Source organism: Oncorhynchus masou, chromosome 31 (assembly GCF_036934945.1).
Source record: "Oncorhynchus masou masou isolate Uvic2021 chromosome 31, UVic_Omas_1.1, whole genome shotgun sequence".
NCBI lineage: Eukaryota > Metazoa > Chordata > Actinopteri > Salmoniformes > Salmonidae > Oncorhynchus > Oncorhynchus masou.
In genome coordinates, this window is record NC_088242.1 from 74,016,648 (window position 1) to 74,029,006 (window position 12,359).

A 12,359-nucleotide genomic window follows, 5' to 3' on the forward strand; every position below is an offset into this window, starting at 1 on the left:
GACCAATAACAAAGAGAGTTCCAAACCTCTCTGCAAATAACAGCTAATTTTCAGTTTTTCCCTCCTCACCCAGACAGTCCTAGCAGAAATCTTGCTTGAGAAACAGTTTTAGCTATAAAGCTACATTTGCCCATTTGAATGGAAATCTATTGCAGTACGGTACTTAATTGTTACCCGGAAATTATTTGATATAGATATAAAAACGTCTGTATTTGGCCTTTAAAGCATCACTTATTATTTATGGGCTTTCTATCCTAGAACAAAAATGTTATTTAGCCCACCACATTCATTGACCTGGGGCAATGTGACTCTTCTATGAACTTGATTTGTTTTTTTTGTAATGTTGTGACAGAGGTGGCCTCAGCAACAAGCTCTTCCTCTGCGCCCTGCCTGACACCCAAACCAGTGTAGTTGATGAACCCCGTAACGTCCTCCTGCGCCTGTATGGAGCTATTCTACAGGTGTGTATAACATCTATAAACAGACAATGAAATGTTGAGTGAGTCAGTCATATCTTACCAAACACATGTTTTTGTCACACAATGTCCAGTGTATAAAACATACATTTAATATATTATTTGTTTGAATTTCATTGACTAAGCTGGTGATCATTATCATGTCTCAATGAAATGCACCCACATACAGTGGAATTCGAAATTATTGACTCCCTTTATAAGATTGAAGAACACCCTTTATAAAGATTTTATTGGGTCATTTTTGATCATCTTTATTAAGGGTGTCAATCATTTCGGACCCCACTGTATGTGTTGTGTGTCCTTTGAATTTTCTATTCAGTTTAACTGAAAAATTCCATCAATGTTCTTTAGGCTAAATACGTAGCCTACCAAAAGGCACAATCTTGGACCCTTGAAAAGTTCAATTTGAATTAACCTGATTTTCTGGTCATGTTATAGAATAGAATGTGATAATATAAAAGTTTAGTAAAAACACAGCCTACATATATTCCCTGATAGGTTCTAAGAAAGCTGCGCAGTGGTCTAGGCTTTGCTGCTGGAATTTGGGGTTTGACAGAAGGGGAAGGAGATATTTTCTTCCTCAAACATCTTGTTGTTGAAATGCCCTCTCGGCCAAATACCCACATGATGGGTGGCTCAAGTCGTGTGTACATGTGTGTTGGTGTGTGTGTACGCTTGCTTGTGTGTGTTTGTGTGCGTGTGTGTGTGTGTGTGTGTTTCTGCTGTTGTGGTGTGATGTACCCCCATGGCTGTACATGCATATGTTCTTTGCCGTAGGCCTTCCAAAAGGAGCGTGCCTTGAGCACACTTGTTTCCAGGTGATTCCACCATACCATACACGGTAGAGTATGAGATCCCTGAAGTCTCAGTATTGTCCACAACAAAGTTCATCCACATTGTTATGGAAGGCAGCTTGTGAATTGATGCACTTGTGAAGATATGGAGGGTGGGGGGTTGTGTGTTAACCTTTCCTATCCTTTTCATATTGGAAAAAAGTTGTCAAATAACATAGTAATACAAAATAAGACAAATGAGAAAACTCACATTGCAAATAAATAAATCAATTGGAGCTCACCTGACAGCAATTCAAATGTGAGGTGTTGCGCAGTAATTATAACAACTAGTAATAACAAAATTTGGTAATCTAGTTTAGTTTTTGCGTCATGAGCTACTGCCAAATGACACAGGGGGATATCATTGCTGATGACGTGTCATTAGGTCCACATTACATTGCTCATAGATCACATGATGGAAGGCTAGTTAGGACAACTCCAAGATAACCTCCTGGCTAAAATCAGATGACCAGAGAATCCAGGTCAAAAGTCCGTCAAGCTGACATTCTCCTTTTGTTGAATGGGAATGACAAAAGCAACAACTCGGATCTAAACCATTTTAGCGTAAAACAATTGAAGTAACACTATAGATTAGAAAATACAATGAGACATGCCACATATCTAATAAGAAGTCATACACAATTTGGAACCTGAGGACAAAGACCCATGAATTAAACATGTAGAATTAGCCACAAGATGTAAAGCAACAAAGATTATTGTAAGAATCGAATAAAATTGAATATTAATATCTATTTATTATGGTCTCATGCAGTTTAGGAGATTTTTTCTGATTGATAATGGCAGTGGCTACCCTTTAATGCCAGTGTTCTCAGTGCAATATTAGCACACCTGTTGCTAGAGCAACACTATGTTCTTCACCAAAGTAACGTGCCCATTTTTACAGAAAATTACACAATACATTTTTCTCAAATGTTTCGACCATATCTACAGAGGAATTAGAAATGTCTTATCAACTACCGAATGTGATTAATATCTCTGAAATTCATTTCATGAGTAACTGGGTTTCCAAAGAGGAGAAAATATTTAAAGTGCTAGTTTATAGATAGGGCAACCATGCCAATATCTGCCTTTTATGCCAGAGCATACTGTAAGTGATCTAGCTGGTGTTGAAGCCAAACCTTAACCTTCATGCCACCTGCCTTGATCAGGAGATAACAGATCCCTTTCATAGAGCTCATCTCTCTGTTTCCACGACTTTAATATCTCAAGTCGGTCTTTAAAAGGCACTGAGCGCTTTCCTATTGCCTTTTTGGCCGTTAACTTGGGGACTATACTGTACTCTGTCATTGTCTCTTTGTGAGGATGCTGTAGCATGATGAGTCTTTTGAAAATGTACATGTACTCATGGTTAGTTTCTTGCTTTTTCTTTCATTGATAGATGTCCTGTAATAAGGGGGAGCCCAGACAGTCAAACAAAGAAAATCTCTTTCAAGTAAGTAACTAATGGCAAAGGTCATTTACCCATACTATTGGTTAGATTTGCCATCTGATTGTGAAAATCCCCACAATCTTTAATTTTTCTGTCCTGAAGACTGTTTTTGTATTCATTTTCTGGAGTCTGATCAAATAAGTCTTAATAGTTTATCATGAAAGGTTTTAGTAATTGCCAATGGACGTAGTGATCACTTTGAAAAATGCCAGACCATTCCCCAAACGGGATGGTATAAAAGGGTGTTCAGAAATAGCCATGTTGAGTCACCACTTTGGATGGAGGTAACCCGTGTTAGTTGATGACAGCAAGATAAAGAGAGGGTAATCCGACCAATGTGTTCATGTCACTCATCTGTCATTGCTATGCCATTAGTATATTTTGCATGCGATTCACAGATTTATCCTGGAGGCTAATCCTACCTTGGCTAGCCAGTCTGTCCCCTCATAGACCTCACTGCTTCTTAACTGTGTGCATGTTTGTAGCCATTTTCTCATTCCAGTGTGATTTAGGTTCACATGGACAACAATATTGCCCGTAAGGTTATTTAAATACAGTGGCAACATGGCATACTTTAATATAGACTCACATGACTAATTACAGCAATGGCGTCTTAACTGTAGCTTCAAGTGGAAAATCTCCACACCTGCTGTGCCATGGTCATGTGACCGTAGCCCTGGCACAAAGGGGGTAGAGGGATGGCAAGTGGTACCCATCGGATGGTACTGTGGCACTGAACAGTGTTAATACATTGTATAGAGGTGCTGTCAATGGTGTGCGTACTGGGAGCGGAGTCAGGTGCAGCAGAGCAGAGAGTTGTGAACAGGTGCACACTTTATTTAGGCAGGAGAAACCAACAGACGGACGCCACTGCGTCGAAACTTCCATCCAATATGACAAAGTGCAAAAACGCTCAAACAGTCACAACAATAAAGTACAAACAAATGAACATACCTTGTGAATATAAAACACTGAATAAACACACACCAGAAATAGCGTGTCAAAAATGACACATAACACAAAACAATCACACACAAAGACATGAGGGGGAACAGAGGAATAAATACATGTAGTGTGATTGGGTAATGAAAACCAGGTGTGCAGGGAACAAGACAAAACTAATGGATAAATGAAAAATGGAGCGGCTATGGCTAGAAAGCCGGTGACTTCAACCGCCGAACTCCACCCGAACAAGGAGAGGAGCTGACTTCCGGCAGGAAGGGCGTACCCGAGCGCTGAGAGAGCACTGCTCCTATCCCAGCTTCGGATGCTTCCACCTCCACTATGAATGGCAAAGAGGAGTCCGGATGAGCCAACACAGGAACCGAGGTAAACAGAGCCTTCAGGTGCCTAAAAGCCCTGTTCGCCTCAGCCGACCACTGCAAAGCGCACTGGGGCCCCCTTTAGCAGTGAGGTAATGGGAGCAGCAACCTGATCAAAACCATGGATAAACCTCTGGTAGTAGTTGGCAAACCCTAAGAATCGCTGCACCTCCTTTACTGTGGTGGGAGTCGGCCAATTACGCACGGCTGCAATGCGGTCGCTCTCCATCTCCACTCCTGACATGGAAATCCAATGCCCTAGGAAAGAGACAGATTGTTGGAAGAACAAGCATTTCTCAGCCTTAACGTATAGATCATGCTCCAACAGGCGACCAAGTACTTTGCGCACCAGGGACATGCTCGGCGCGTGTAGCGGAGTATATTAGGATAACATTGATATACACCACTACACCCTGCCCGTGCAGGTCTCTGAAAATCTCGTCTACAAATGATTGGAATACTGATGGGGCATTCGTCAACCCATATGGCATGACGAGGTACTCATAATGACCTGAGTTGGTGCTAAATGCCGTCTTCCACTCGTCTCCCTTACGAATACGCACCAGATTGTACACCATCCTGAGATCCAGTTTAGTGAAGAAGCGCGCCCCGTGCATTGACTCAATCGCCGTGGTGTTAAAAGGTAGCAGGTAACTATACCTCACCATGATTTTATTGAGACCTCGATAATCAATGCATGGGCACAAACCGCCATCCTTCTTCACAAAAAAAGAAAGAAACTCGAGGAGACGGGTGAAATGGAGGGCTGAATGTACCCCTGACGCAGGGATTCAGAGACATATGTCTCCATAGCCACCATCTCTGCATGCGACAGGGGATATACGTGACTCCTGGGAAATGCAGCTTCTACCAGGAGATCTATCGCACAATCCCCCCGTCGATGGGGTGGTAATTGAGTCGCCAAATCGTCATATTCTGGGGGAATGCGCACGGTGGAGACCTGGTCTGGACTTTCCACCATGGTAGCACCAACGGAAACCCCGTGAGAGCCCTCAGTGGCCAAGAAACAGTGGGGTTATGACAAGCTAACCAGGGTAGGCCTAGCACCACAGAATACGCAGGAGAATCAATAAGGAAAAGACTAATCTTTTCCTTGTGACCCCCCTGCGTTACCATACACAAGGAGCGGTGGCCTCCCTGATAACCCCTGACCCTAATGGTTGACTATCTAAGGCATGAACGGGGAAAGGCATATCCACAGCTACAATGGGGATCCCTCAACTATGAGCTAATCTTTTATTAATGAAATTCCCAGCCGCACATGAATCTACTAGCGCCTTATACTGGGAACGCGGGGAAAATTCAGGAAAAGTGACAGAGACAAACATATCTACAAGAGAGGGCTCTGGATGAGAATGGTGCCTACTCACCTGGGGTGACGTCAGAGTGCACTGCCTGCTGCCTTGATTCCCAGAGGAACCAACCCGGCACTGACCAGCAGTGTGACCTCTGCGACCACATATGGTGCTCGAGCGGGAACCCCCTCCGGTCTTCCTGCGCCCATCCCTCCCAACTCCATGGGTACAGGAGAGAGGGTGCGGGAGGATGGAACAACCAGACCCCGATCTAGACGTCCACGAGTAGCCAGCATGTTGTCCAGCCTGATGGACATGTCCACCAGCTGGTCGAAGGTGAGGGTGGTGTCTCTACAGGCCAGCTCCCGACGGACGTCCTCGCGTAGACTACAACGGTAATGGTCGATCAGGGCCCTGTCGGTCCTAAACTACAGAGCAAACTCCTGTGCGCCCCTCGGCTCCTGCCTCAAATGGTAGAGGCGCTCACCAGACGCTCTGCCTTTGGGTGGGTGGTCGAATTCTGTCCTGAAATGGCGGATGAACTCCTCAAAATGGTCCAACGCCGCAACCTCCTCTACACACAGCGCTGACCCACTCCAGGGCTTTCCCAGTGAGGCACGAGATGAGGGCGTAACTCTTCTCACAGTCCGATGGAGCTGGGTGGACCATGGCCAGATACAAGCTTAGTTTGAGGAGAAAACCCTGGCATCCGGCAGTATCTCCGTCGTACCCCTTAGGCAGGGGCAAATGGATCCTGCTGGGTTCAGGCGGGGAAAGGGTGCTCAGGGGAGACCCTGGTTGTGCTGGTGAAGGCACTGGAAAAACTCTCCCAGCGGTCCATATTCTGGACAACGCGATCCATGGCGGCGCTCAGATTGTCAATCATCTCCGTGTGTTCCATGACGCGCTCCTCGACCTCCATGGCCGGGTACCTTCTCCTGCTGACTTCATTTTTTGGTCAGAGATTCTGTCAGAGTCGTGTGTATAGTTGGCAGGGAAGTCAGGCACAGGAGAATCAAACGGAGTGTAATGGAGTTATTTAATAACAATAAACAAAACATACTCCAAACACTAACTGTAACAATAAACAAAGTGGGTACGAGGACATATCGCGCACCAATACAAAAACAACACAACACTGAAATAAAAACAATCTCTGACAAAGACATGAGGGGAAACAGAGGGTCAAATACACAACAGGTAATGAATGGGATTGAAACCAGGTGTGTAAGAAGACACGACAAAACCAATGAAAAATGGACCAATGATGGCTAGAAGACCTGTGAAGTCGACCGCCGAGCACCGCCCGAACAAGGCGAGGCTTCGACTTCGATAGAAGTTGTGACAACAGGGAAGTAATTTTCCAAAGACAGTATTTCAGACCGGTCTGCACTAGTTACGGTGGACATTTTCCCTATTCAAGTCTATGACCATTGAAAAGCATTGGGATTTATGCAAATGTGGTTGCAGTGTGAAAAGTATAAGTAGTAGCAAAATGTTTTTTTCAAGCACACTAACCAATGGTAGTCTGGACGTTTTAAAGCTGTTTTGGTGTTTGTAGCTTTTACGGTTTTGGCGCTAGAGGTCCCAGCTAAATTATTATTATTTATTATTATTATAATAAGCATGAACAGTTTCTAAAGTTGTGCTTTACTTTCAGCAAGCACACCTAATTAGGAAATGTGGACCACAGTAGTGTTTTTGAGGAATTGTGATTTAGCAGTCAGAATAGTAGTGTTCACACCTGGACAGCCCACAGTGGACCTCAGTATCCTGATAAAAGGGACATCACTTTCTGTTCCACAGATTAGTTGTAATCATGTATGTAAATTGACAAATCATACTGCATATTGAGTTTCAACAGAGGAAATGGTAGCCATTAAAAAAACACTTTTTCTTTTTTTCAATACTGAGGAAGGTTGGATGAATGGAGTGCCTAACAGTTGCACGACAAAGTGATCATCAACAGACCAGGAGGTGGATGATAGATAGCATTGTTGATTATTAACCTGAAAATTAGGCTACTTAGCCAATTGAATTTGAAAAGCCTTGCTCAACAACCTGTTGTGATAGGTTGTAAAATAAATGTTGTTGGACTGCTGACCCACTTTTAGAGTGATGTTATGGACATGGAAATGCATTGTACATGTAGACCTACATACAGGCTGCAAGGCCACAATGTTCGTCAGGATGATTATGATAACAGGTTGAGCAGATTTCCATTTGGCATCCATCAGCACCACAGAGCACAGCACCACCATATCATCGGAGCAGAACCCATCTGTGAATGTGTCGAATATGAATACTTGCTGAGTTTAAAATTGGCTTAGTTGTTTTTAAAAGGTCTGCCACACTAAGGATCATTATGGCTTCATATTTACAAATCTATGGTCTCACCCATTTTATGGCATGAAATCCACACAGTGGATAGACCTAAAGATGATATCTCTCTTTTGAATCGTGGGAAAGCCATTCAAAAATGAGTACTGTAGAAGTTCCCCATGTTGTCAGTGATTATTTACTTAGTGTTGAGGAGTAACAGATTACATGTAATGGATTACATGTAATGGTAACTATAATCCGTTACATTACCAGCAAAGATATTGTAATCAGATTACAGATACTTTTGAAAAACTAGATGATTACTTTGAGGATTACTTTTAAATTCAGAAAGTATGTTTGTGGGAAAAAAATCGTTGACACCTCTCTGTTTTCTCAATGACATTGAAATCAGCATTGAAATAAGGCGCAAATTTAAATTTGTTCCACCTGAGCGAGTCTGACCACAAGTCAGAGACCACTATGATGACACACCAGATGTGTTTGATGGATCAAGGGAAATTATCAGGAATAGGCTTTTGTAGGCTACAGTTAAAGCTGTCTTCCAAAGGTGAGAGGTCAGCATCCAGGTCAGCATCCAAAGATTATCCAACTTGAATAAACGCTTAGAGGTAAGGATGACAGCACTGGTGTAGTCTACGGCGATACTTATTATTGATATATACATAGCGCATTGATGTGAATCCCACTTCTGCTCTCTCATTTAGCTATTTGCGCCTTACACGGAACTCAAACCGGCTGCGCGCGTGCGCCATCGTGCATACATTTATTTTGTCCCCCTACACCAAACGCGATCACGACACGATATTAAAATATCAAAACAAACTCTGAACCAATTACATTAATTTGGGGACAGGTCGAAAAGCATTAAACATTTATGGCAATTTAGCTAGTTAGCTTGCACTTGCTAGCTAATTTGTCATTTTTAGCTAGCTTGCTGTAGCTAGCTAATTTGTCCTGGAATATAAACATTGAGTTGTTATTTTACCTGAAATGCACAAGGTCCTCTACTCCGACAATTAATCCACACATAAAATGGTCAACCGAATCGTTTCTAGTCATCTCTCCTCCTTCCAGGATTTTTCATCTTTGAACTTATATGGTGATTGGCATCTAAATATTCATACTATTACCACGACGACCGGCAACACAGTTTGTCTTTCAATCACCCACGTGTGTATAACCAATGAGGAGATGGGAGAGGCAGGACTGGCAGCACGATCTGTGTCATAAACAGAAAGGACTTCTATTTTAGCCCTTGGCAACGCAGACGCTCATTGACACGCGAGCAGTGTGGGTGCAATAATTGAATAACATAGATTTCTAAATTTATTTTGCAACGCTCGCAGACGCGACGTGAGCTGTGTAGTCACGGTATTACGGATTGTGGTTGTTGTGGATGGCTGTTCACAAATATGTATTTGAACCAAATAATGGTTGAATTCAAGAAGTTTAAGCTGCCTATCAATAATTGTTTTTGAAACCAGTGGACAGCCAGTGAAAAATGTGCTCTTGCAACAACTGCATAGTGTGGATCCAAGCCTATAGAAGAAAAGTGCGGCTTTTTTTTGCTCAATCTAATCAATGCTGATTTATTTTAAAGTCCATAGGCCTAATGGACATGTGCTCAAACTCGCACACTTTTGATAGACTTAATGGTGCAATCTGTAGATGATGCATCCATTCTTGGATTCATAAATTATATATATATATACATTGATTCTTGAAGGATATAACTTAGAAATGCCTCATGAGTTTAGTTCAACTGTTACACCCAAAAGCTTGTTTTTCTCCTTGAGACGGAAGGGGTACAACATTTATTAGAATGACTGGAATTCTGATAGACTTTGGTTGTTAATGTAAAGATATAATTTAATCATTATTATATGTAGTAGATATTGATGAATTAGAAGAAGCCTACATAACCAAACCATAAAGTAAAGGCCAGCTATGTAAACTTTAACATTGATTTATCCTGCAATAAAAGTAACTGAATGTAATCGGAGTACGTTGCTGAGTTTGGGTAATCCAAAAGTTACGTTACCGATTACAATTTTGGACATGTAACGAGTAACTTACATTTAGAAAGTAACCTACCCAACCCTGTTTACTAATAATGTTTTTCCTATGTCTATAGTCATATGAGGTCAGTCCAATGTGCATTCAACACGCCATTAGCAAAGCACTACTATGGTTTATTTTCCTCCTATTTGGCTTCTGACAGAAAGAGCTGAGTCACTTTGAAGTGCACGCTTAGCAAATTTCTTGCCCAATAGTCAGAGTCCACAGTTCACTGCCAGCTCATAGCCTTTACAGTCGATAAGGGCACCTGTTCATAGCTGCAGGAAGTAGGGGAGCTGAAAAAAAAATCCCCCCAAAATATATTTAAAGAAAAAATAATATATATATAAAATAAACTTTTTCCCACCAAATAAGTGCACTAGGCCTATTACTCCTGTATGAGCAGAGAAAAATACCCCTTGACAGCACCTCCACCCCAAAACATTTTCAAATCAAATTTATTTATATAGCCCTTCGTACATCAGCTGATATCTCAAAGTGCTGTACAGAAACCCAGCCTAAAAGCCCAAACAGCAAGCAATGCAGGTGTTGAAGCACGTTGGTTAGGAAAAACCCCATAGAAAGGCGAAAACCTAGGAAGAAACCGAGAGGAACCAGGCTATGAGGGGTGGCCAGTCCTCTTCTGGCTGTGCCGGGTGGAGATTATAACAGAACATGGCCAAGATGTTCAAATGTTCATAAATGACCAGCATGGTCAAATAATAGGTCTGGGACAGGTAGCACGCCGGTGAACAGGTCAGGATTCCATAGCCGCAGGCAGAACAGTTGAAACTGGAGCAGCAGTATGGCCAGATGGACTGGGGATAGCACGGAGTCATCATGCCAGGTAGTCCTGAGGCATGGTCTACGGCTCAGGTCCTCTGAGAGAGAGAAAGAAAGCAAGAATTAGAGAGAGCATACTTAAATTCACACATGACAACGGATAAGACAGGAGAAGTATTCCAGATTTAACAAACTGACCCTAGCCCCCCGACACACAAACTACTGCAGCATAAATACTGGAGGCTGAGACAGGAGGGGTCAAGAGACACTGTGGCCCCATCCAATGATACCCCCAGACAGGGCCTAACAGGAAGGATATAACCCCACCCACTTTCCCAAAGCACAGCCCCCACACCACTAGAGGGATATCTTCAACCACCAACTTACCGTCCTCAGACAAGGCAGAGTATAGCCCACAAAGATCTCCGCCATGGCACAATCCAAGGGGGGGCGCAACCCAGACAGGAATCAGTGACATCAGTGACTCAACCCACTCAAGTGACGCACCCCTCCTAGGGACGGCATGAAAGAGCACCAGTAAGCCAGTGACTCAGCCCCTGTAATAGGGTTAGAGGCAGAGAATCCCAGTGGAAAGAGGGGAACCGGCCAGGCAAAGACAGCAAGGGCGGTTTGTTGCTCCAGTGCCTTTCCGTTCACCTTTACACTCCTGGGCCAGACTACACTCAATCATAGGACCTACTGAAGAGATGAGTCTTCAATAAAGACTTAAAGGTTGAGACCGAGTCTGCGTCTCTCACATGGGTAGGCAGAGCATTCCATAAAAATGGAGCTCTATAGGAGAAAGCCCTGCCTCCAGCTGTTTGCTTAGAAATTCTAGGGACAATTAGGAGGCCTGCGTCTTGTGATCGTAGCGTACGTGTAGGTATGTACGGCAGGACCAAATCAGAGAGATAGGTAGGAGCAAGCCCATGTAATGCTTTGTAGGTTAGCAGTAAAACCTTGAAATCAGTCCTTGCCTTGACAGGAAGCCAGTGTAGGGAGGCTAGCACTGGAGTAATATCATCAAATTTGTTGGTTCTAGTCAGGATTCTAGCAGCCGTATTTAGCACTAACTGAAGTTTATTTAGTGCTTTATCCGGGTAGCCGGAAAGTAGAGCATTGCAATAGTCTAACTTAGAAGTAACAAAAGCATGGATTCATTTTTCTGCATAATTTTTGGACAGAAAGTTTCTGATTTTTGCAATGTTACGAAGATGGAAAAAAGCTGTCCTTGAAACAGTCTTGATATGTTCGTCAAAAGAGAGACGCCGAGGTCCTTCACAGTTGTATTTGAGACGACTGTACAACCATTCAGAGTAATTGTCAGATTCAACAGAAGATCTCTTTGTTTGTTGGGACCTAGAACAATCATCTCTGTTTTGTCCGAGTTTAAAAGTAGAAAGTTTGCAGCCATCCACTTCCTTATGTTTGAATCACAGACTTCTAGCGAGGGCAATTTTGGGGCTTCACCATGTTTCATTGAAATGTACAGCTGTGTGTCATCCGCATGGCAGTGAAAGTTAACATTATGTTTTCGAATGACATCCCCAAGAGGTAAAATATATTGTGAAAACAATAGTGGTCCTAAAACGGAACCTTGAGGAACACCGGAATTCACAGTTGAATTGTCAGAGGACAAACCATTCACAGAGACAAACTGATATCTTTCCGACAGATAAGATCTAAACCAGGCCAGAACTTGTCCGTGTAGACCAATTTGTGTTTCCAATCTCTCCAAAAGAATGTGGCGATCGATGGTATCAAAGCAGCACTAAGGT

The 12,359-nt window shown here is 42.9% G+C and overlaps 1 protein-coding gene across 1 annotated transcript in view; it reads left to right on the forward strand.

The window, feature by feature from the left end:
• LOC135524410 (choline kinase alpha-like) overlaps window positions 1-12,359 on the forward strand; it is a 33,162-nt gene that overhangs the window by 3,047 nt on the left and 17,756 nt on the right. The window contains exons 2-3 of the mRNA XM_064951915.1: window positions 353-461; window positions 2,709-2,762. Coding sequence (XP_064807987.1) covers window positions 353-461; window positions 2,709-2,762 — 163 coding nt within the window. The remainder of the gene's footprint in view (window positions 1-352; window positions 462-2,708; window positions 2,763-12,359) is intronic.